Raw genomic sequence first — 27615 nt, forward strand, 5'->3', positions numbered from 1 at the left:
CACCACGACACTTCCAAATAATTATATCATAGTCACAATTCATGGCATATAAATTTAGTAGCAGTTAGTAGAGTGGATCAATTCAAGAAACTGCAAAACGTAGATGTGTGACATTGCATGCTTTTAGACCGACTGAAAGAAAAAAAAATACCTCGGCCCCGTCTTACTAAGAGTTGCATAGGTCAAATCAACCACAACTATGGACGGCCAGCGATGCCAATATCTAAAATGCCATTTTTTTCCAAATCATTCTTTAGATGAAAGGAATACTCCTACATTCATTGTTGACAATTCAGTGTGCATCTCTTCATTTACAAAGGACATTGTGCAAATTTCCAATAGGAAAAAAATGATGAAATCATTGATTTTCATAGTTGAGATTGATCAAGTCGATCACAACTCTTTGGAGGACAGAGCCCAGGGCCCCGTCTCACAAAGAATTGCGATTGATCCAATCAATTACAACTCTGGATGGCCAGCAACGTCAACATCTGATATGCATGTTTGTTCAAAATATTTTCTAAACTATGATGTATATTCAAGCATCCATTGTTTCCTTGAAGATTCACTGTGCTTCTCTTTGTTTACAATGGATAGTGTGCAAATTTCCTGTAGAAAAAAGTTATGACACTGATGGAGTTACGATTGATTGGATCAATCGTTGGATCAATCGTAACTCTTTGTAAGATGGTTCTACGAAATATGGCTGTACATTATGAATCTACGGTCAGGTCCGTCAGTCGGACATCCCTGCAACAGCCAACATGCCCATAGGGACAGGAATAAACGTGTTTTAACTTATGTTTATAGTATTACATGTACATGTATTATCAAATGATTTCAGTTATTGAATTAAATTTTAAATGAGCATTTTATCAAATTTGTAATTTCAATTTGGCTTATTTTAATTTTTATGTAAGGGTGGTTATCTCGACAAACCTTGATAGGTTTTTATGACCACCTGATTCCAATATTGTATCTCTCTATTGTCATTTGTATCTGTTTAATACTTGTTTTACATGTACCTTATATTTTCTTGCCTTATTATTGCACATTGTATTTGTTATTACTGTATTCTATACTCTGTATTGATTTTTATTGGAATTGAATAAAACATTGAATTGAATTGAATTGAATTGAATAATAAGAGTATTCTTCTTTTACGAACCCTTCTTTGATCTGACCCGCCACGCAATGAAGCCAAAGGAACATGTGAGTGACTAACATTAAAGTTATCATTTCACTTTGTTCTTATTTTAAAAATTCTCATGTTTGTTCTTGAAAATGGGCTGAACATTGATTGGATCAATCGTAACTCTTTGTAAGACGAGGCCCTGGTATGTTTGTGCATCATCTTTGATTTTAAAATATCACTGAGGTCACAGTAAACCATCTCATATAATATCAAATACAAAGTTTACAAAACACATTTAGGTTTAACTTCTTCCCCTGAGATAAAAGTTTCCCCATATTAAGTCCTAATCTTGGATCTACTTTGCGACCTTATATAGCCTAAAACATGGATGTCACTATTGAGCATCTACCAGTGATCTTTTTTAGTTATAAGAAGCCAAAAAAATTAAAAGGACACAAATTTATTTTAAAAAGACGAAAGCTAAGGGAAATAGAAAGATTGTAGTGTTTTTTTACGGTACACCATGTATTCTTTTGTGGGCATATTAAAAATTTGGTCCTGAAAAGGACCACCCAAACTCAACATCTCAACAAGAGTATTCTTGTCATCTTCAGGATGATAATAAGTTTATACAGACAGGAATATGCAGAGTGGCTTCTCTCTTCATTTCAGAAAATTTATCCTGGTTGTTTTTAAGTGTAAGGTAGTTGGATTATTTAAGATGATTTTTTTTAATTAGTTTTAAGTAGTTAGGTTGTATATAGTAAATTGCTTACACAATGTTACATGTATGAATGTGTTACATGTATTCAATGATAAATGAAAGATAAAAATGAATATAATGGAAGACAATATAATAAACCTTGAATTTCAATAATTTTAGAGGTAAGGCAATTTTCTATCGGTCATACTTTTATACATGTAATACAGCATAAATTGGGGGGGGGGGGGCACACAAAACAGCATTGGATACCCTTGGGTAAATTTTAACCCTAATATCAAGAGAACCAACAAAGAGATTACTACAAGTACGGCTAAATATGGAAGAGATTTTTACTGAATAAGATTACCCTGTAGTAGACGTTAGCACACCTCAATATGATTCTTAGGCCCAAATGTGAATTGCTTTATCTTCTTCCTGTTACTGCAGGCAAACTCCTTAATCGGGATATAATTGCTGCAGGCGTGTGTGGCTAGTGATGAATTTGAATTAATGATGTTCCCCCCGGATGAAAGTAGACATTTGAATTTTGTTTAGCCTTGTCTTAAAACCATCGACCGATTTAGCTTCATGTATGTCTACTGGTAGCAGATTCCATTCTGCTATAGTCCTTGGAAGGAAAGAGTACTTGAAGCAGTCTTTTTCGGTTGTTGGTTGGGAGAAAGAGATAGACGATGATTTCTGTGTCCTGACAAAATTTTGAGAGGGAGTTGCTTTATTGAAAAAAACATTGAATCAATAGAACATTGATTGAATGGTTGATATTTACGTGGTCTACTGGTGGTACTTTTCAGATAGCCAACTATCACATGGGCTAAATCCACTGGCCCGTATTCTGAAGTCAGGTTAACTTAGACCACGGTCTAACTCTGTGCCAAAATTATGGGAAGCCAAACGTTTCAAAATTTTGTTTACAGTGAATGCTTCTCATGGTAACTGTGCTCTTCACAAATTATTTAATGGTAAAGACAACTGTCATACTTATCCTTCCCAGACGGTTAATAATGTTTTTGGAGTCAAATAAGCTGATCAATGCATTGAACCTCTACTGTTATAGATTTATGTAACAACTGGCTTTCCATAGTTAAACCACAACTTAAAACCAGAGTTTAAATTAAACCTGACTTCAGAATACGGGCCATTTGGTCTAACTGCTGTTTGGTCTTTGTCTAATATTTATTTGGTTCACAACCTGTCCATTTGGTTTATTTTCATTTGGTCTAATGCCAATTCGTCCAATTGCCAACTCGTCTGCTATTGTTTGGTCTACCTTCAATTCGTCCACTATCCACATTGTCTAATTGCCATTTCGTCCACTCACCATTTTGAGTAATAAGCAGTTGGTCCAATGGCCATTTAGTCCATATACCATTTGGTCTAATTAGAATAATGACAATAAAATAGGTATTAGACCAACTGATTATGAGAAGAAAATGGTCATAGACGAGCTGGTGATTACGCAAAGTGATGATTGGACCAAATGGTTGATAGATAAAATGTTGGACGGAATGGCATTAGACTAAATGAAGCTAGACCATATGCTGAGTGGACGAGTTGGAAATAGATGAACTGGCAATTTACCGTCCATTTAACCATATAGACTAAGTGAAGTTAGTCCAAGTGGATATTGGAAATTAAATAAAATTGAAAATGGGATTAATGGCAGCAATGAGACTAATAGTAGATGAACTGGCTGGAGACAAGGTAGGATTAGACCATGTGAAATAAGACCAAATGGAAAGTAAGTAGAAGCAGGTGTTAGTAGACCAAATCACTTTGCAGTTTGAATGAATAATCAAGAAACACTGTAATACCATTATTTGGTTGAACACAACATGACAATGACGGCAAAAACCTAATAGTAGGTGGCACTGAAAGCAGCATCAATATTTGGTTGAAAACATTGGTGTGAATACCATTTGAATCCTTGAGCAAAACGGTCTCACATCTCATCATTTCCTACAACCAGGCGAAGGGGGGGGGGGGGGTGGTTTCACTTAACAGTCAGTAGCGTACAGTACACATGTATAATGCGTCAACGCATTTGTCAGATCATGCGCTCTACCGCATATCCCTCAATCAGATTATGCGTTAAATAACGTGTGAACGTCGGTGTTTGAGCACGACTAAGTCTCTCTTAACTTTTTGTGAAATACCCCCCCCCCCCCAGGTTCTTCAAGTATATCAGTACAAACTATCCAATAGTCCATAGGTGTATCCCCTTCATCAGACTCTGAGAACTGTATACACTCCATTTCTAAATACTGGTGAGAAATATGGTGTGGATCTTTCTGCGATCTTCAAGCACAAAGGCTTCTTGTTAGCATTGGCTGGATCCTCTATGTCCCATATCTCCGGCATACTGCATCCCAACCTGCAAATTGGACGATGGTAAATGTTATTTCACATTAGATTCAGGCAATATTCAATGATATTCAACCTTAATACAGGCAATAGTCAATATTATCCCATTTTAATACAGGATTCTATCTGAAGAAATAAATCAGTTTTTATTCTTCAAATTAGAAATATTAGTATGATAGATAAGATCTTATTAACCCTATTGACCCCCTCTAGTGGTTTAAGAGTAACACATGATATTCACAATGAATATGTAACATCGAACATACCAAGCCTAGGAAAAATGAATATGGAACAATAATTGACAGAACTATAGCAACAAGAATACAAAGTCAATGCCTTTTAAAAGTCATTTGTATCTTTCTTTCACTGTTATCAGATAAAGAGATTGCTATTGTTAGAAAAATAGAACTTTGACATTTTCAGCATGTTGGTAATTTGACAAGTTTGAAAAAAAAATTCAGCATTGAACGAAATATAATATTGCACTAAAAATATTATGTATGAAAAAAAATGAAGCTGTCTTTTGATATATTTTCAGTGAGTTTTGGGGGCCAGAGTCAAAAGTCATTGAGCAAATTTACTTTATCTGAAAATTTAAACTTGTATACACTGTACATGTATATGTACATTGTATGAGTCTATAAGGAAGTACTAGTAACTTATACACAAGGACACTGGCAGATCTAGGGGGGGGGGGCAAAGTCGGTCTGTGCCCCCCCCCCCCCCCCTTTGAAAGTGAAGACTTTTTTTTGCTTGTCAAATTCAAATTTTTCCTCGGGAAAATGTGCCCCCCCTCCCCCTTTGAAAATCCTGGATCCGCCCCTGCACAAGGCATTGTAATTAGCCTTAACATATTTCCATGCCTTACTCCACGTAATGCATTAAAGAAATGCATCGTGACTGAATGCTTGTGCTACTTCTGGGTGTAAACTCTGAATTGCATGCCTTGGATTTAAAATGAATCCACATCGAATGTACATGGGAACCATTCAAATTCATGATTTAATTGGAATCCTACAGATTTATTTTCAAACACCAAAGCAGGATTGTAATCTGGGGGCCGTTTCATAAAGGTGTTCGTAAGTTAAGAGCGACTTTAAGAACGACTGGTAAACCTTTCTTACGCATTAAACCATTGCCAATGGTGTATACCATTTACCACAAGAAAGGATCACCAGTCGTTCTTAAAGTCGCTCTTATCTTACGAACAGCTTTATGAAACACCCACCAGGTCATTATTTAAATCACCTACCAAGCAGCATTCCATGACTTGTTCCCATTGATATGTGTACAATGACACAACTGACTCAACTAGATTTGAACCATAAAATGACTCAACCCTAAATTTAGTGACAAGTTACAACCCTGTCTTTAAAGGAGAATGAAACTCTTGGAGCAAGTTAGCTTTTGTGAAAGCAGAAAAATCAAAGAATAAGATCAACAAAAGTTTGAGTAAAATAGGACTAGCAATAGAAGAGTTATGAGCATTTGAATGTCGAGATCACTAATGCTATGGAGATCCTCCCATTGGCAATGCGACCAAGATCTATGATGTCACAGATGAACAACTCTCCCCTTTTGGACACTGAAAATATACCCCAAAACATCTCTTTTTGCTCATTCTAATCATATGACAAACGATTCATCAATGATATAATGTTGTGAAACCTCTGTACTTGTCCTCTCATAAAGAGAACACCTCACCTTGTGATAGACTCTATAAAAGTGAGAATATAAGTGAAATAAGTACTAAAGTAATGAGGGAGTTGTACGTGTGTGACATCACAGATCTTGGTCGCATTGCCAATAGGAGGATCTACATGGCATTAGTGATCTCAATATTCAAATGCTCATAACTTTCTTATTATTCATTCAATCTTCCTCAAACTTTCAACAATATGTTTCTTGGATTTTTCTCTTTGATATGGATTCAGCTGGTTTCAAGGGTTTCATTCTCCTTTAAATCACTTACATGTACCAAGCAGCATTCCATGAATTGTTCCCATTGATATTTGTACAATGACACAACTGACTCAACTAGATTTGAACCATAAAATGACTCAACCCTAAATTTAGTGACATGTTACAACCCTGTCTTTAAGGATTTGAATCCAATCCGTAATTCATATCTATTCATTTTTTTTTTACTCATTAATTTTGTTTCTATATAGTGCCCCCCCCCCCCCACCTTATGTGAAATAAATCTTGGATCCTCCCTTACTATAGGTGTAATCAATGAAAAGCTGACACTATATGTAGATTGCAGGCAAAAAAATAAAATAAAATCATTTTTTTTTTTTTGGGGGGGGAGGGCTATTTTTCACAACCTACTTCCTAAATCTGCAACATTGGATAAGCTTTAACAATGCAATGAATGGGGATTTATTTTTATTGTTAATTTATTCTATTATTGTTTTTTTTTTTTGGGGGGGGGTCTTTTTTTATTTTTGAGGGCTCTTTTTAACATTTTTTTTTTTTTTGGGGGGGGGGGAATCGCCCCTAGCCCCTGCGTCATTTTTGTTTTGTTTGAGGATGACGTATGAAGAACTCACTTGGATCTGCGTGTGCACCAGGATTGCTCCAGGATAGCGTACTGAACTCCGAGAGACTTGTAACCCTGGTAAACCTCCTTGGCTGGTTTACGACTGTACATAGCATATACTAACTTGGTCCTTGCTCTGGATATGAAAGACAGAGAGGGAGAGATAGAAAGAGAGAGAGAGACAGAGAGAGAGGGGGGAGGAGAAATAGGAAGTAGAGAGGAAGAGAAAGGTTGAGAGCTGGTCCCCGTCTTACAAAGAGTTGCGATTAATCCGATCAACCACAGCTACGGAAAGCCAGCAACGTCAACATCTAAAATGCATGTCTGTTCAAAATATTTTCTAGATATGATGTATATTCATTTTTTTCTTGAATATTAACTATATTGATGGATATCCATACAGTTGATGTTGATTGGCTCAATCGTAACTCTTTGTAAGATGGGACCCTGGGTCCCATCTTACAAAGTCTTACGATTGATCCAATCAATCGTAACTCTATGGAAATCCATCTGTGTCATAATTTTTTCTCCAGAAAATTTGCAAAATGTCCTTTGTAAACAAAGGAGAACACATCAAATTATTTAGCCAATCAAAATCAAAGATTCAATGCAAGTTATCATTGTATGGCAAAGTTACGATAATAGTAACTTTTAGGCAACAGGGTCCTGGTACATTAAATGTGAACTTATCTTTTAGAAATCATGAAATCTTACCTCAAAACCAATAATTGTGATTATCATCAACACAGAAAAGCATATGTGGGACAGTGTATTAATATTGCTTGGAAAAATACCCAACATTTAATGGAATTCTGTGCATATTTTGCTAATTTCTCAGCAATTACGCATTTTCTCACAGAGTCATTTGGCATATATTTTTTGATTTACACATACCAACAATTTGGTGGCAATTTTATTGGATTCTGTTTGAACTCATTTTTCGATCGTTACCAAAACTGGTATTTATCTTTAACCCTGCTGCATACCTCAATCCAGCATCTTCATAATGTGGATGATTGACGATTCTCCTATCTGTGGATAATTTGATAGATGCCATGGTTGGCATTGCTCCAGCAAATACAGCATCTGAAAACAACAATAAGTAAAACAAACTAGTATCATACACACCAAATTATATGAGCCTAGGTTTTAAAAGTTAAACTGAAGTTATGGTTTACAAGGACTGCAGAAGGGTAAGAAAAAACATGTCACTGTGACCTTGACCTTTGGCCCTCCAAATCAAGTTATTGCATTTACAAGGAAAAGTTAACGGACGGAAGGACGGACAGACCATAATACGTCCCGTCTCGACAGGCGTATAAAAAATCTTACATTCTGTACTCCAATGATTTATTTGTACATTATAAAGGAAAAGATGAAGTAAGCTGGAAATTTTAATGATCCCAACCCAAATTAATTGAGTTGTCACACAAGTAGTAACCTTGTTTCATGCAGAAAGAGTTATCCACAGGAACTAGGAGACCTAAGAGTTTGCCGCCATGTTTCTAAAATGTTTTTTCTGAGCTCCTTTCAAAGTGTTCACATTTTCAATTTTGTTCATATAAATACCCAAGTTACGATATGCAACAATATATATTTTCAGCCCTTTTCGTGAATATTGAAGCATAACTCACAACGCTTCAATGATCATAAATTACTAGTATTGCTTGTTCATTCAGAGAGATACCATGGTATCCCTTTATTTGATATCGAAGTCAGAAACTTTTGTTGGATTTATTCATTTAGGCAGAAAGGAAACATATGAATATAATTGCAACCACTGCATAAAAGTCAATGGGGCAAGAGTAATCACACGTTTACCATTATAGGTACATGGCATTTACAAACATCCTATTGGTCATATACTTTAAGATAAAAGACATAAGTTGCAGCAAACAATTAATTCATGAGAAAGTCTTTTAAATCAAGGTTAATTGTCAAAATATAATCATACATCTAGATCTGGTACATTAATGTAAACTTATTTGTGTAAAATCATGAAATCTTAGCTCAAAATCGATAATTCTGATTATCACTAACACAGAAAAGCATATGTGGGACAGTGTACATGTATTTATATTTCTCCGAAAAATACCCAACATTTGATGGAATTCCGTGCTTATTTTGCTCATTTCTCAGCAATTACGCATTTTCTTCCAGAGATAATTGGCACATATTTTTCATTTATACATTCAAACACTTTCAATATGGTTGTAATTTAATTGGATTCTGTTCGAACTCATTTTGAGATTATTACCACAACTGGTATTTATCTTTAAGTATACAGTACTTACGTGTGCTCTATATTATTATTATGTTTAACCCAAAGAGGTCTCCTTAAAAGTAGACACTTTTGCAGTACCTTTTTATCCTGAATACTACCAATAGCATATTGAATATGGTTAGAAACAGAAAAAGGTACTGAAAAAAGATACCATTCCCGGAGTAGTATGTGGTGCTGTTCCTTAAATAAAAGTTGAACTTGGGCAAATCATTACACATCCAAAATTGGCAACGACATGAAAAAAAAAAAATCACTGCTTAATAAAGCAAATTTGCAATTTTCAGTAAAATACCCCTTTATCATCAATTTCATAATCTGTCATATCCGGTTCCATGAGATTTGCTCCGGCGACAATTGCTCAGATGGAAAATCTGCACATTAAGTCTAACATAAAACTGAACTTCTGAAACTAAATAAACCCTAATCCTTATCTTTGCATTATTCTGAAATAAAACCTGTATTACAATCCTAACTCTAACCCTATGCCTTCTGAGATATTAAGGCCGGAGCACATGTTGTGTCACTGTTATATCCATAAAGCATTTTTTTCTCAAATATGGAAATAAATATTGCCAATTTAAGGAGCAAAATAAGATTGATTTTGACTGTGTGAAAGCAGAGAACCTCCATGGGTTGAAAATCAGTAGCGGATCCAGGGGATGGGCATTCCTCGCCCGTGCCCCTCCCCTTTTTGAGAGTCATGGTCAATATTTGTAATGTAAATATGTCATCTATACACAAGTGTTCCCCCCCCCCCCCCCTGGCCGCCTTTTGAGAGTCAAAGCAATTCAATATTTTCAATGGGAATATGTTGCCAAATTGTACGTGGGACAAAATGACCTTCTATTGGAAAATCCTGGGCCCCGTCTTACAAAGAGTTGCAATTGTTCTGATCAATCTCAACTATGGAAAGCCAGCAACGTCAAAATACATGATAGTTCAAAATGTTTTCTAGATATGATGTATATTCATGAATTCATTGTTTTCTTGATAATTTGGTGTCTTTGCCTTTGTTTACAAAGGACATTTTGCAAATTTCCTGTAGAAAAAATTATGACACTGATGGATTTCCAAAGAGTTACGATTGATTGGATCAATCGTAACTCTTGTAAGACGGGGTCCTGGATCCGCCCTCTGTTAACAATGGTACCTTGTGGGGTGTTCTGCATGATCCATTCCAGCAATTCTTCCTGAGGTTGATTTGAGAAGTCCCCCTGTATACCCCATTGATGTTGTAGGTTCATGAAGCCCTGAACGGACATCATCGCCAGTAATACGAACACGGCTGCCTGGTGATGCATCTCAGAATTCACAAATTTAAATACCTGATCAGAAAAGGAAAGCAGAACAAGGTTCATAAATGTTCTGTAACTGGCTAAAGACTACCTTTCACTATGCGGCTGACTCTGACTGGGTATTTAACAAGAACTGTTATAAGACTGGATATGGATTGGAAGTTTATCTGACCGAGGTCCCCAATGGACAATAATATAAAAATTGCTTCCAATTAAGACTTCAAGCCAGAGAGGTTCGAAATGGTGTGCAGTTGCAGATCAGCTGCAATCATTAATAACCTCATTGCAATTCTGTCATTGTCTAAAACTAGATGGACAAAGTATTCTGCAATATTCCTGTTCATAAAGCAAATCCTAATATTAATTTTTAATACTCTCACGCATGTTGCATCGCCAGGAAACACCTGTGCATTTTTTGTTTTTTTCTTGTGATTTATCTGTCTTGAAGCCAGTACACATGAGATAAGACACAGGTGAGGTGAAAAGAAAAGAAGACCGAGTCTCATAACCAGGGGTGCAATTACGAGGAAAGCCATCAGCTGCAATAAATGGTGGGAGACAAACCTGTGCATTATTTGTTTTATACTGACTTACCTGTCTTGAAGCCAGCACACATGAAAAAAGACAAAGGTGAAGTGAAAAATAGACTCCGGGTCTCGTGACCAGAACTGCCATTACTAAGAAAATCATCAGATGCAATAAATGGTGGGTGACAAACTTGTGCATCATTTGTTTTATATTTACTTACCTGTCTCAAAGCCAGCATACATGAGATGAGATAAAGGTGAGGTGAAATGAAGACTGAGTCTCATGACAAGGACTGACATTACTAGGAAAGCCATCAGCTGCATTAAATGGTGGGTGACAAACCTGTGCATCATTTGTTTTATATTGACTTTAATACCTGTCTCGAAGCCAGCATACATGAGATGAGACAAAGGTGAGAGGAAAAGAAGACTGAGTCTCATGACAAGGACTGCCATTACTAGGACAGCCATCAGCTGCAATAAATGGTGGGTGACAATCCTGTGCATCATTTGTTTTATATTTACTTACCTGTCTCAAAGCCAGCATACATGAGAAGAAACAAAGGTGAGGTGAAAAGAAAAGAAGACCGAGTCTCATAACCAGGAGTGCAATTACGAGGAAAGCCATCAGCTGCAATAAATGATGGGTGACAAACCTGTGCATCATTTGTTTTATATTGACTTACCTGTCTCGAAGCCAGCATACATGAGAAGAGACAAAGGTGAGGTGAAAAGAAGACTTTGAGTCTCATGACAAGGACTGCCATAACTAGGAAAGCCATCAGCTGCAATACATGGTAGACCAACTATACAAATACAGATGAAGGAGATAAAGCATATGACAGTAAAGTAACTCAAAAAGTACAAAGTAGGTCTGTCCTAAGAGGAATCTATACCTAACTTTTCAAGTTCATATGAAATTAATTATACTCAACCAATTATAATGGATTGGGAAGCTTATTAAGAATGAAGTCAAATGGGGTTCAGACTACAAGGTTGATTATTTTGATATGGAATTGCCCATATGACAATTATGGTGTGTCTGTGGGGTATGTAAATCAAAAGTTCTCCTCTATTGCTCCTACATGTAGGTTAAAGTCTTGTCAGTTTAAATGTGCAGTTTAAGCATTGTGAGCATGTCTTTACTCAGCACCTTTTTTTTAATTTTTGAGGTCCCACAATAGCTTTACATGGTTTAACATGATTTTCCTACATACATGTACATACCAATATTGTTGTATTTCAGATAAAAATCAAACAGTCAATCAGAGCGAACATAATAGTTTGTCTTGCTGAAAACCTTTTCTTTTATTTGTATTGAATTTCTTAGAAATCAATACATCATACAAAAATCATTAGAAGCGGATACAAGTAATACACGTAGCCCACAAATAGATCTCCAACCATAGGATGATCATTGCATAGAAAGCAGAATACGTTACAGTATTTATATTTATAAATTGTTGAAAATTCATTTCTTATCTCACCTCTGCATAAGGAAGCTGTCTGGAATCTCTGAAAAACATGGGGGGAAAAATCATCATTATCACTTTTTTTTTCAATTAAAAACTTTATACCAGAAAAAGCTGCATATAAGCAGAGGTCCATACGAACAATCTATAAAATATTCAATGGTAAAATGAAATAAAGCACAATGGAGATGAAATTAAAATGATTTATCATATAACTAGTAGTGAATAGAGAAGCACCATATTTGACAGAGCTACATTTTCAATCCCGTTTTATTAATACAAAGGAAGAGGCATCGCTTTCGCATGGGTTAAATCTGGAGCAGATACATGATTAATATACATGTACCAGGCTTTGATCAAGTATTTGTCTGAGGTTGGACTGGCATTACTAATTTTTTTTTAGGGGTGAAGCCCCAAGGGGAAAATAGTAATTTTGCCAGTACAACCAAGGGTGAATAATTAATAATAATAATAATAATTACGTTTTATTTACCCAGGGTAGCCACTTCAGTTGATAAACTGCTCTACCAGCGGGCCCTGCATAACATAATAATGTTATTATTACCCTTCTCCGATCTAAATGCTGAGCGCCTAGTAAGAAGGCAGAAGGTCCCATTTTTATAAGTCTTCGGTATGACTCGGCCGAGATTCGAACCCACGACCTCCCGTTCATGAGGTATACGCTCTACCAGTGAGCCACCATGCCCATTCCCTCTATACTTTTGAAATAAAGGCCTGGTATATTTGTTTCATATCCTACATTTAATAAGTTTAAACAACAGATCTTGATAATCTAGTTGTTTTACAGGTACTTCATCTTTTTTTAATCTGAACCAAAATATAGATATAAGGCGCTGCGCTGACTGACCTACTTTTCCTGAAGCAAGGTGCTCAGCGGAATGCGCATTTGTGCCTGCGCCGGAGAGATTGCGTGATCTGTGTAAATGATCTGTGACGTCAATGATGGAATAGAGCACTATTCCATCATTGACATCACGGAGTAGTAATTTTTCTTCAGTTGGCGTTTCATTTTCAACATCATCGCAAAATAGTGAGATTACGTTTGGTCACATGATGCTATTTAAACCAATCAGCATACATGATTCAATTTATGTAGGATATAAAAGGTACTATGATGGTAACTTTGCCATTCAATGGTAACTTCCATGGTACAATGCTCATCAGTCAATCAAAATCAAGGATTCCATGAAAGATACCATTGGATCGCATGCAACGCGCACCCTATTTTTTTTTTTTACTTCTACCATATACATGTAGGCTTTTGAAGGAGTAGCTAAAGGCCATGTTGCTGTGCTCCATCACTCACTGCTTTGCAGCTCACAATTGTAGTGTTGCTGCATCAGACCCTATTCCAAATATCATCTTAAATACTAATTAAACAACAGATGGCCTTGATAAAAGCCAAGATTTAGGCACCTTGTTAAAAGTATGTGCCATCTTTTTTGCAAGAAATTCCACTATAAAGGCACTTTGTATCTTTTCACATTGGCTTTCCTGCATGCTCCATTATTTTTGTCCATGATGAATTTTGAGAATCTGAAATTAAAGGCCACTAGCAGGATTCCTGTGGAATAGATGTGGCTCTGACTTCTAAGTACCTTAAGCCACATGGAAATCAAGCAAAGTGTAACTTACAAGGTATCTTTGGGATGACTTCCTTCCGATGGCCTTTGGTCACTGCTCCCATTTTGATGTTTATGGTCGTCTTCTTTCTTTGGCTCTACGATTACCCTGAATAACTGTCAAAAATAGACAAAGATAATTTAAAGGTGACCGCACACCTTACAACCCGACTGGTCTGCGACCGAGTGAGTAGAGATGAATCGCAAGGTAGTCATAAGCCTCGACACCGCACACCTTGGGATCCGACTATCATGCGGCCTGCGACTCACGTATGCACTTTTTGCTTTTTGCCATAGCAACTGAGAAAATGACACTTACTACTGTGTATGCACGTTACATATCATGAACGCATCGCGACTCTGCTGTCTGATTGGCTGTAACTTGGATTGAGCTTGATATCCAGTTGTAAGGATTCGTCGTGTCATATCCTTACGATTTTCCTTACAATTTGTCCATGACCGGTCTGCGACTCTCAAGCTGACAAGAGCTGTGACGTCACATTTCCCTTCACTCAGTCGCAGACCAGTCGTAGACCAGTCGGGTCATAAGGTGTGCGGTGGCCTTACAATTCTAAGCCTAGTAATGGCATTGGTTGACGTTGATTTGACAGCTAAAAATCTGAGCTGGATGGTCAAAATCATTACCTGGGTCTCTGATTTACATCCATTGCAAAAAATAAACCCTGAAAAATTACACCTAAAAATCATTTAGTACGTCAAAAAGGTGCATATGTCGTCATGATTGGAAACACCTATCAACATTTATTTTATACACCACTTGTGTTGTAATAAATTACTTGACAAAACATATTTACAGCAAATCGTGATGGTTTGCAGCTCAGACAGAAGATACTCACATGAACTATTGTAAAAAGTATTGCAATTGCTGAACTAGGTAGGATTAAGGTCTTCAGGAAGCTTATGACTGTCTGCAAAACAAAGAACACAAAGAGAGGCAGGACAACATAGAAAGAGTGTTTACAAAGTTTGGACCAAAACTTCTATTATAACCTGTTAATCACTCCCCTTAATCATCTCTCCAGAATTTCTTTCCTTGAAAATACAACCTCAAAATAATCCTATCAAGTTCAAGAGATAGATTCCATCTGAGATATCATATAATGATAAACTTATCAATTGTTAGACACACCCAAAAACCTCTGGAAATGATGCATCACTTGACAAACGTGAGTCGGATTTTCATATACTATGATGCACTTGTGTCTCGACTATGACAGACTTTTACTTACAATGACTGTGCCTCGACAAAACTATGTGACGCCCCAGTTCAGGGCCTCGTCTTACAAAGAGTTACGATTGATCCAATCAATTGTAACTCTATGGAAATCCATCCGTGTGATAATTTTTTCTAAAGGAAATTTGCAAAATGTCCTTGGTAAACAAAAGAGAACACACAAAATTGTCAAGAAATCAATGAATCTATGGATATACATTCATATCTAGAAATTTTTTGGAACAAAAATGCATTTTATATGTTGACTTTGCTGGCTTTCCATAGATGCAATTGATCGGATCAATTGTAACTCTTTGTAAGACGGGGCACTGGATTTTGAGGAACTGTGACTGCCTCCCTGATGCACCTTCGTAATTGTTAAATGGAATTGAATAGCAGTGTTTTTTATAAAGAACAACAATACATATTTTCCAGATCTTTGTTCAGTAAACTCTACAACATACTTTGATGACAATAAATAGCTGCATATATCTAGTTAGTTTTTATACATTAAACTTTGACTTTCCATGATCATTACAAACTCTAAATTGGCAATGCAATGAGGAAATACAAGAACGCTGTTTGAAATTTGCAAATTGGCAACCTCTTGTTGAAATTTTGCCATTCACACGATTTAACTTATGTTATATCAATGTTCAATTTCTGTCAAGGTACATAAATGAATACAAAAAATTAAAATGTTGCCAATTTGAGGAGCCAAAAAAAGCTTAATCTTTGACTTCATGAAAGTTGTTTTATTAGTAAGGGATGATAGATGAACTACCTCTGTTGGCATAAAGTCAAACTCTGCTGCACACGTGTAGAGCATAGTGTGGAAGTCTTTGTAGCCTGAAAACTTGGATCTAAATAAGTTAGCAATATGAGCCTGAACAAAAGAAAGAGAAATAAAAATAATGTAAATAAAATTATACGAGAATAATACAAAACATTTTTGAGGAGCTTAATACAGGCATTTTTTCAAAGGATGGTGTTTTATGTGTATAAACTATCAGAAATTATAGAACTACATAGGCCAAGCAATGAAAAAATGCAGACTTGAACCTGAGTAATAAAAACGATGGATACTGGAAAGCAAAGCTAGCATGCACCTGTGCGCGTACTCAACGCTTGGCCATTCCAGAGAGTCATATGTTAAAAAATAAGTTTAGAGCAAGTGCTTAAAATTACGGCTTTTACAGTATAACAGAATGCATAATAAACTATCTAACCATGTTAGAACCATAAGCACAAAAGTTGAAATACAGCATTCAATAAAAGATAATGTATGCTTCCTGTCGAAAATGGCAGAATACAAAAGAAAAAGTAAACAGACCAACAAGTTGGTAATATAAAGTATAAATTAATTGGCTGTGGTGGTGATTTCTTAATATCTGATTGCAAGAAAGCATTATCAGATGTGGCTTTGTGTGAAACTCTATTTCAAGAAGCAATTTCTCTAGATACAGGGGTGTGAGTGGTCACAAATAAAAAGATCTGAAAAAGCTGAAGAGTGTTGCAAAAGTCTGAAATAGAAAGAGCTCCCATATTTTTTGTACAGAGGAAAGCCAAAAATAAGCTGAAATTAAGCTGGGAAAAAAAGAAATCTGTATTCAGCTAAAAATCTGAACTCTCACACCCCTGTAGATATTACAAAAGGTGATAACACTTACATCATCTTCCACTTGTAGAAGAGTTGAGATGACTAGTTTAACAACTAATGTCCCGCCACACAAAAGGTTTAGCTGACATATCTGAAAGACAGAAATAATCATGTTGTGGTTTTGTGGGTTGTACATGTAGGTTCAAATCCTGCTTCAGCAAAGCAATTTTTCAGGGAACAAAAACTTAAAATATGGAATAATACACTGAAAATCATAGAAATCAAAGCAAAATCCAATAATTAACAGACAGTAAATTTAAGAAAAATCTGCCGATTATGGAATCATCTGCAAAGTTAATACTCATAACTCATTGTTACATTTATTATATTTACTATTTATATTATGACTGTGACTGATAAAGCAACATACTAAAAAATTACGCCTATAAATTTTCTCTGTATATCTCCCATCACGCCTAAAATCTAAATATTTGCAAAGCAAGGCCTCTTGTTAAAAAGGCACATTCATATAGATATATACATTCATATATCATGCACAATATAGGAAAGGTTAAACAGAGCACATAAAATATCCAATGCCGATGAAAGGGGGCATTCAAGGCCTTGGACTATTAATTCAAGACCTGAGCCACAACACCAGAAAAATATCTTTTATACTTTAGATGTGCATCTATAATACTTAATACTCACCCAAATAATTATCCTAAAAGGTAGTTTCTCCAATAACGGTTCCATAAAAAGAATGATCTATTTTGGAAAAATAAACAAAGGAATAATCAACTACTTCGTTATCATGAAACATTTTTAATCATATTTGTATACATGATGCTTTTGTACTGACTTATTTTGTTTATGAAATGACACTATATGACTGTTGGGAGAACAGCACTGGGCCATGTAACAAATAGGTTTGCGATTGATTGCAAATACAAAAGAACCACTGTGATTGGTTCCTGATCAGTGTTTTTTGGCAAAGTGCACATGCAACGATGATCTTGATTGGATAGCAAATGATTATCATTGCAAACCTTTGTAGGTAATGGAGCCCTGGAAACATATTATGAGGTAATATTTTCTTTTGTTACACGGGCAATTTAAGTGATGTAAAAAAAATCTGACTCACTTGGTATAACCACGATAGCTCCATCTTTGCTATCAATTTATTGGTAGGTACACTAGCCCAATAATTCAGATTTCACTTGTTGGCCCTTAAATTGTGGTTTAAGTTTAATTAAGCAGTTTTCATTGGTCTGAGTACCAAATGTGCTGATTAATTGAAACTAAAACCATTCACCATTTTTGTCACATGGGGCTACCCATAAAATGGACTACAAGGTGTAGCCATGGTGCGAGTAAAACCAGAGTACAGAATACGGACCTGGGTATTTCCATACTGACACATGAAAGGGATTCATAATAAATCCTATTCAACTACACTGAAACACATCTACAGTGCGTCCCATAAAAAACGAAACAGAGTTTTATCAATGATTTTACATAACTTAATCACGAATACAATAGACAAATGACCTACCATTGTAAAGCTTAGAATCTCCTCTTTCATCTGAAATTACTTAGATTATTTCTCATTCACGCATGAGTGCTCAAAAACAATTTGAAGAGGGGATACCAAAAAGTCATTTGGCGGGCTGTATCTGGGTTTCAAAGAGAAAACCACATTTTTAGAAAGGTCAATATCTGCTCTTTAATTTGATACCTCAATTACAGAAAATGGTCAAGAATTAACAAAGTTCTGGTTATTTGAAATAAGGCTTGAATTTCAATAATTTCATAAAATTAAGAGGTTCTACAGGCTAGCGTTCAAACTCACTTGACACTCCGTTTTGTTGACGATCAGCCATGCATTAAGTCTTTTGTTAACCATGCGATAGCTTCTGTGGGAAACCGGTGAAAACATGTTTATTTAATGAAATTATGGAAATACAAGCATTGTTTCGAGGGAACATAACTTTTTTACTTCTTGACCATTTGTTGTGATTAAGGTATCAAATAAAAGAGCAGATATTGAACTTTTCAGGCATGTGATTTTCTTTTTGAAATTTGGATACCCCCGCCAAATGAGTTTTTGGTATCCTTTCTTCAAATTGTTTTTGCTCACTCATGCGTGAATGGGGAATAATCTAAGTAATATCAGATGAAAGAAGAGATTCTAAGCTTTACATGTGTAGGTCATTTGTCTATTGTATTTGTGATTAAGTTATGATAAATCATCGCTTAATCTCGGTTTCGTTTTTTTTTCTGGGACGCACTGTATAGTGACCACCCAAGGGAAACAAAAAATGTAGCCTTTACAGACAGGTAGTTGCTTTAGACAGGTTCTTATACACATAATTTGCCTCATGAGAATCTGTTTTAGTGGTCACTATAAAGGAGGTGGTTGTTATAGAGAGGTTGCCACACGGGGGGTGTTGCAAGAAACTATTTGCAATCACATGCACACTTCAGTTGCACATTCATAAGTAATAGATTGATTTTAAAAGCAAATAGATTTATTCTTATTGATGTAAGAAGCAGACCAGTCATCAATTAACAGTTTGCAATTGAGAATCTGAATATAAAAACGGCCTGAGTCAAATTTTTGGCGAAATTTAGTTAAATATGGGAAATCGTTCCTTATACAATGACTCATTTGTGTATAAATGATAATTCTGAAATCATCTCAGAAATGCCTTAAATAAAGGAGGTAAATCTGGTATGAGTGTAACAAAAGCCCAAGTCCAGAACTTGGCTTTTCTTACATTCATACCATAGCGCCCTCTCTCATTACTTCTACTACTTACTACAGAAGTCTACCATGTATATGAAAGTAAGAATGACCCAAGTCCATATCATTCTAACAAGTGGAATGCCTCTGGCCGTCTCACCTGCATCACGCGATTCAATATAGCAGCAGTGCTGATTTTGAAAACTACTATAACTCGCACAAGATGTTCAGTGATACTTGGTTACTCTTATTTCCACGTTTTATGAACTAGACCAATACACTTATAGAGATATGATGGCAATTCAACAAATACCCCCAACGTGGCCAAAGTTCTTTGACCTTGATCATGTGACCTGAAACTCGCACAGGATGTTCAGTGATACTTGATTACTATTATGTCCAAGTTTTATGAACTAGACCAACACACTTTCAAATTTATGGCTGTAATTCAACAAATACCCCAATTTGGCCAAAGTTCATTGACCCTAAATGACCTTTGACCTTGATCACGTGACCTGAAACTTGCACAGGATGTTCAGTAATACTTTATTACTATTATGTCCAAGTTTCATGAATCAGATCCATAAACTTTCAAAGTTATGATGGTAATTCAACAGATACCCCCAATTTGGCCAAAGTTCATTGACCCTAAATGACCTTTGACCTTGGTCATGTGACGTGAAACTCATGCAGGATGTTCAGTGATACTTGATTAACCTTATGTATAGGTTTCATGAACTAGGTCCATATATTTTCTAAGTTATGATGACATTTCAAAAACTTAACCTTAGGTTAAGATTTTGATGTTGATTCCCCCAACATGGTCTAAGTTCATTGACCCTAAATGACCTTTGACCTTGGTCATGTGACATGAAACTCAGGCAGGATGTTCAGTAATACTTGATTAACCTTATGGCCAAGTTTCATGAACTAGGTCCATATACTTTCTAAGTTATGCTGTCATTTCAAAAACTTAACCTCAGGTTAAGATTTGGTGTTGACGCCGCCGCCGCCGTCGCCGCCGCCGTCGCCGTCGCCGCCGCCGCCGCCGCCGCCGCCGTCGGAAAAGCGGCGCCTATAGTCTCACTCTGCTATGCAGGTGAGACAAAAATGACCCAAGTCCACCAGACAAAAGACCCCGCCCACAAGTAACATGAATATTCATGCTCATAAAAATGTACACTTAAATTTGTTTTATGATGTTCTCTGATGTCTTTTGCCCAAATTTGAAATATATCCAGTTTTATTTCATTTTCTCGAAATGACCTCCTATGGACTTGGGCCTTTTTTGTGTTACTCAATTACTCAATTAATTACAAGACTTGCAAATTGCAAATTTTTGCAACACCCCATAAGACTGGTTTGACTGTACTTACCCAGACAGTTAGAAGACAAGCAGCAAAGAATGATGTCAGCAGCATCTCATTTCCAAAGAGCATGATGTAACTCACAAACAGACCAATCTATATCAGAAATTAGAAATGGGCGATGTTTCATGAATAATAATAATACATATAGAAATAATCGAGTTCTCTTTTATTTTGTAAAGTGAAATTGAAGGATTTTGTGCACACTTGAATTTTACTAAAATTTTAAGTAAAAAACTTTTTTTCAAAATATCTAGGGGGCAACTGCTGCCCCCCCCCATGCAAACAATATATAACCCATTATGAATCAGGAGAGTCTTGGGTCTATCTTTAAAAAAGAGAAAACTTTAAGATACAGTTTAGGCTTGGATATATGATAAAGAGAGGAATACTCTTTAAACTTGTAATTTTAATTATTGCATAAAGTCGCATGTAACTTTTTAAACAGCTATTTAAAAAAACTGTCCCAGGTTTAATAATAATCAACTATTTGATACAGGAACATCCTCAATCTTATGTGACCCTACATACAATGGATAATTCGTTATTTGGTTTATGTACATAGATATATTTACTAGCATTATTACAATACCTAAAACAAAATGGTCAACCCTTTTAACCCACATCTTACAGTGGTTACAGAATTTGATGGTCAACAGGTTAACCCATTGTCAACTGGAACTAAGTGGTCCTGTACAAAGCTTATATGAATTACATAATTCAGTAATCAACAGGTTAATATTTTTGAATCAGATTTGACTTACACTTTGCCCCTGGAGAATGCATCTGACCTTTGTAGAGCCAGCGAAACCCAGCATGTAGGTAGCGAACACAGCCAGGGTCTGGGCAGGAGAAAACAAAACATAGAAAGGCATGAGGTGGGACTACAAATTAGATTAGCCTCACAGTGGGGTTGCCATTAAGGTGCCAACTCCAGCTAAATTCATGCTTGATCATTGCAAATCAATAGGCCTGTATTCTGAGCTCGGGTTTGACTCAAACTCTGGTCTCAAATTGGTGACACGACATTTGCTCTGGCGACAATTTCTTTGGGCTTTAAATAATTATTTTGTCTGAGATATGATAGGGTTAAAAATGGGATTTCATGTTAGCTTTAGGGTTAGGTTTAGGATAGTTATAGTGTTAAATCCAATCCAATGACAGTGTATTATTATTTGTCAAACTATAAATTAAAAGATGACTATCTGATATCATTATTATATAAAATACCCTTTGAAACTCACATCATATACCATTTCATACAGCTCTTTCCAATAAAATAAAAATCAAGGGAAAATCGAAATCTTAAAAAAAACAAGAGATCACGAAAAGACAGGGGGGGCAGGAAAGGTACATGTACACGAAAAAATTTTAAATGCAATATTTATATAAGTAAGACCTACATGTAAGATTGAGGAACATTTGAAATCCTGTCGTGAAATAGCAAATAAAAATAAAACTTGTCTCCAATGTAAAAAAAAAAAAAAACCTATGCTGGCATGAGAATAGGGGATTGGGATGAAGAGAGGACAGAGCAAGAAAAAAACAGGGCCCATTTTATAACTCTTGTTATAAAAACAAAAATATGCAATAACAGTTAAAAGCTACTGCAATCATTCGATTTTATTGGCTGATAGCAATCCTGTATAGATATTGTTCATTTAAGTCCAGTAGAGATGGAAGAGAAAGGGAGAAATAGAAAGAAAGCAAGAGAGATATGGGAGGGGCAGATAGAGGAAATGAAACATGAGAGAGGGGTTAAAGATAGTACAAAGAAACAGAAAAGGAGAGAGACCAAGGGCCTTTTCACACGTGAATCTCTAATCATCATTGTAATGAAGATTTCTATTGTAATCGTGACTGTCATTAGCGTTCATGATTCTAATCATGTTCTAGTTTGGTTTTACACATGCTAAATATTCGTCATTAGCCTTATTTTTCACCGGAATCATCATTCAAATAACAATTTTTTTTTTCACCATGTGAAAGGGCGGTATATAGCACTAGAGCTAGAGTGTGAGTGAGTGAGTGAGTTTGTGTGTGAGAGGGAGATTGTATTGTGAGAGGAAGTGGGACCTAGGTACATAGACATAATAAACAGGCAAGCAAAACAAAGAGAGGATCCAGTACAGATGCAATTACATTTACATTCCTAATACACAGTCTAGACATTCAATTAATGTTGTCAGCTGTGACAATCCACTGAATATAGAAGCCTATCACATACTGCTACACAACTAAAAAAGCCCAAGGTCATCTTCAGTCCAACTCAATGTACATTAGAGAAAACAGGTGCTTCTATTAGCACAGTAAACTGAGCGATACTGGCATGACAACATTAAAGGCCAAGTCCACCCCAACAAAAATTTGTTATAAACAGAGAAAAATCTAACAAGCACAACACTGAGGGATATCATCGACTCTCCATTTGCATGTCACTGAGTTGTGCATATAACTGAAAAATATTGCTGAACTTAAAAATGTCACGACTTTCTTATTTTACACCCTATTTTGATGAAATTTTCAGCTTTATGCTTGTTTGATTTTTCCCAATCGATTAAAATCAACATTTTCCTAGGGTGGACTCGACCTTTGAGGCAATTGCCATTCACTTTAGTCTGCATACACAGACCCTGAATTAAACTTTGATCAATGCGTGGGTCGTGACACAAACTAGCACAAACAGTACTTGCTGTTTCAAATGAGATGCACCAATGAATTACTGCACCATCTGTGCACAAGTCACAGCCAGGGGTTTTGGGCTGCATATTCAGACCACTTTCTGCAAGTGTAGAGTACGAGAAGCAGGTGCTTCTATTAGCTCAGTAAACTGAGCGATACTGGCATGACAGCCTTGAGGCAATCATTACCATCCACTGACATGAACAAAGAGACTCACAGGGGGTGAAAGGTCAAATGTCATTCAGAGAGCAATCCAGAGAACATTTAAAGATAAATTCCAGTTTTGGTAACGATCTAAAAATGACTTTTTACAGAATCTAATATAATGACCACCTAAGTGTCTGTTTGTATGAATAAAAAATATGTGCCAAAGGATTCTGGAAGAAATTGTGTGATTGCTGAGAAATAAGCAAAATAAGCGCGGATTCGGTCACTTCCGTCGGGTCTTTATTTTAGCAATAATAATACACTGTCCCACGTGTGCCTATCTGCGTTGGTGATCTTCAGTGTGAACATTTTTCAGCGTAGATTTCAAGATTTCACAAAGTTCAGTTTATGTAACTGTACCAGATCTAGATCCTCGATGATATACTGACAATTAAGCCTTGTTTTACAGACTTTCTCATGAAATCAGTGTTTACTGCAAATACTGGAATTTCTCTTTAATATACAGGGATGACAGTGAGTTTTATCATGGAGGTAGACGTTTTTATTTCTGCTGTTTTATTCACTGGGCCTGAATAGATACACATAGGTCACAAGTCTTTTCCGGGGATTTTTTTTATTTATAAATTTCCGACATCACAGATTGAAGTTTGCTATTACGAGTGCCAATGACATGTAAGCAAATGGTCAAATGTACACTGTCTATATGAACTTTTTTTTTGACAAAGTAAAAAAATAACTTCATGAAGTGGAAATTACCAACTAAGCATTTATAGATTAAATGACAATTAAACTGAATGTGCATTAGACCAAGTGTAGTGTACACCAAATGACAATTAGACCAAATGGGTGTAGCCCATGTGGTATAGTTGATTGTAGACCGAATGAATATACATGTAAACCTACGTACTTACCTGAGTTAGTAAGGCAAACTGAGCAAACTGCCAAGGTAACATGAAGGCTACTACCCCTGCACCAATGGCTACACTGTGATACCACATTGGTCTTGAAATCCTGCAAGGTGAAATAAGAAGTCTTATATAAAAATAGTGCCTTTATTTGCTGGGAATTATTGAATTGAATTGTTTTAGACTGGATATCAAACATTTACAAAAAAATATATATATATTAATGAGGAATTCGAGCACACAAACCAAAACAGATACAACCATGGGTAACAAGAACATATGTGAGATACACAAAATTGCAAGTCGTTGTCATCATCATCATCACTATCATCAGCCATTGTCACTATCACCATCATCCATAATCATCATCATCGTCATCAGTCATAATCATCAATTATTTCAGTTTGTTCAGTTTCCCTCTTACCAAGAATCGCTGACTCACATGCCACGATCACATTACAAAGTTTATATACATGTATGAAAAAAAAAATAAGTGATAATATTGAAAACAGGGTTGTTTATCACATGATTTTGATCTTTAAAGGTCAAGTCCACCCCAGAAAAATTTTGATTTGAATAAATAGAGAAAAATCAAACTAGGATAACGCTGAAAATTTCATCAAAATTTGATGTAAAATAAGAAAGTCATGACATTTTAAAGTTTCGCTTATTTTTCACAAAACAGTTATATGCACATCCTGGTCCGTATACAAATGAGGAGACTGATGACGTCATCCACTCACTATTTCTTTTGTTTTTTATTGTTTGAATTATACAATATTTCATTTTTTACAGACTTGACAATATGTACCAAGTTGACTGAACCATAAAGTATTAAACAAAGCTAATTCCACATGTTCAGGGAGGAATTGATCGTTGCTTCCCTTGACAATGAGGATAAGATTAAAATATTTCATATTTTATATAATAAGATACAAAAGAAATAGTGAGTGGATGACGTCATCAGTCTCCTCATTTGCATACTGACCAGGATGTGCATATGTTTTGTGAAATTAAGTGAAACTTTAAAATGTCATAACTTTCTTATTTTACATCCGATTTTGATGAAACTTTCACTGTTAATATGCTTGTTGGATTTTTCTCTTTTTGTTCAAATCAACTTTTTGTTGGGGTGGACTTGTCCTTTAAGTGACTGACCTGAGAACATGTGTAACAAGGAACATCTGAAGTACAAAGATAGGGTAGGCAAAGCTCTCACGAAGTGGAGGTGTCCATTGCACTCTTGTACACTATTGTAATAAACAGGAAAGTATGAGAGTTAGACTATCACTGTCTTAAGACTACATGTAGCTCCTGGATTTTTGGAAGAATAGGCAAAATTCCACCGAACTGCACCATTCAGTGCGACATTCCGATGGGGCGCAGCTGTTTTGTCTTTAGTGCACACACGCGAAATGCAGAGACAATGAACTACTTCGACTCGTACCGCTGTCAGCCACAATTCAGAGGACATTAGGAAGCTCCTTTGTAAAAAAAAAAAAATTGACCCACCCACAGTAAGAGGGGGACATGTGAATGCCAGGTATAATACTGGTTCATTCCTGAACTCTGGTTTAATTTAGACTCTAGTATAAAATTGTAGCTTTCTTATGGAGAGCCAATTGTGAAATAAATTTCTAACCGTACAGGTTAAATTTATTAGCTCATATAACACCAAATCATCCATAACTATTTGGCAAGAATAACCAAAATAATTTTTTCACCATTAAAGCCTGATTAATCAAAAATAATATAAGAAAAATACAATGCAATACAATTTCCAGCTTCCTACATGTATAAGTTATGCCATGGCCCCTAAGTTACATATTTTTCTTTTAAAGTTATATACTGGACTTCAGAATTCTGGCCGATATGTTTTCCTAGAGTAGGCCTATAGTCAGATTCATCTGTCATTTTATTCAGGTGTATACAAGGCAAAAATCACTTCACACAGACAACTCCAATCTGCCAAAAACAGTGGAAATGCAAAGCAATCCAGCAGCATATCAAATGAAAGTGTACATGTAGTATTTGTGGTCCTTTAACAATAGGCATACATTTCATGAGAACATGATTTTAAAACTTTGCCAAATGGCGGAAACATTTTTGTTTTAAAACATAAGCCTGAGTTTGACAAAGATGAAATGTGAACAATATTTGACATTAGGCACCTTGTCAAAAGAGTCAGAGCCACGTCTTTCCAGCACGAATCTTTCAAATGGCTTTTCATTACCTTTCCTCACACTTCGCCATAAGGGGAAAGTTAGTCTGAAGGCACAGACCCTCGGGCCCGAATTCACAAAGGTGGTTTGAAAACCCACGGTTGAATCCATGGTTTATGCAGATTTCTTGTATAAATTACGCTTAATTTAGCGCGTATCGGGCGCATGTATAAAAAATTCCAATGCTGACGCGCGCTTTTGTCACAGTGCGCCAAATTGATGCCTGATACCATGGTTAGATACGCTATTTTATTCTAGGTCCACTGTTTTGAATTAATGAGTCCACTCTTCAAACAGTGGACTCATGAATTAATGTTTTTCGTAATTCGCATAGTGCATAATGCAGAGTCTGTAATAGTGAGACTAGATTCACTATGTACTGTGGCTGGCTCTACCACAGACAGAAAATTTTGAGTGTAGTCTTCACTCTAGACATGGTTTTGGTTAGTGTTGAATTTGAGTCTGTATTTGCAGACTACGGGAAAGTTTGAATGAAAAGACGCAAAGCAACCCTATAGTACGGTTCCTGCTAAACGACGCAGCACAGGCTTATGACAAGTTGCCTCATTGGTAATCATTCATAGTGGATTAAACACACTTCCCAGTTTAATAAAATTCACACATGTCCTTTATCGGCAAGTTTTTTTTTATTTGACCTCAAAGGTGTTTAAAATGTTGATTTTAACTTCTTGTAACATCTTAGTTATT

General features: G+C 36.0%; 1 protein-coding gene across 3 annotated transcripts in view; it reads right to left on the reverse strand.

Annotated features, from left to right (window-relative positions):
* Positions 1–2541: 2541 nt before the first annotated feature.
* The window catches only part of LOC129274077 (protein C-mannosyl-transferase DPY19L1-like), a 39152-nt gene continuing 14078 nt past the window's right edge, over positions 2542–27615 (reverse strand). For 2 of the 3 annotated variants that reach the window (XM_064108324.1, XM_064108323.1), the window contains exons 7-21: positions 25844–25935; positions 24692–24791; positions 21695–21772; positions 20940–21026; positions 17529–17585; positions 16888–16968; positions 16002–16103; positions 14841–14912; positions 13997–14100; positions 12356–12383; positions 11555–11674; positions 10197–10371; positions 7749–7848; positions 6773–6898; positions 3983–4230 (exon numbers count right to left, since the gene is read on the reverse strand). In XM_064108324.1, the coding sequence (XP_063964394.1) occupies positions 4083–4230; positions 6773–6898; positions 7749–7848; positions 10197–10371; positions 11555–11674; positions 12356–12383; positions 13997–14100; positions 14841–14912; positions 16002–16103; positions 16888–16968; positions 17529–17585; positions 20940–21026; positions 21695–21772; positions 24692–24791; positions 25844–25935 (1470 nt within the window). In that variant the 3' untranslated portion in view covers positions 3983–4082. Of the gene's footprint in view, positions 4231–6772; positions 6899–7748; positions 7849–10196; positions 10372–11554; positions 11675–12355; positions 12384–13996; positions 14101–14840; positions 14913–16001; positions 16104–16887; positions 16969–17528; positions 17586–20939; positions 21027–21694; positions 21773–24691; positions 24792–25843; positions 25936–27615 lie in introns of all 3 variants that reach the window. The other variant, XM_064108322.1, reaches the window with a different exon arrangement.

Source organism: Lytechinus pictus, chromosome 13, assembly GCF_037042905.1.
Source record: "Lytechinus pictus isolate F3 Inbred chromosome 13, Lp3.0, whole genome shotgun sequence".
Taxonomy (NCBI): Eukaryota; Metazoa; Echinodermata; class Echinoidea; order Temnopleuroida; family Toxopneustidae; genus Lytechinus; species Lytechinus pictus.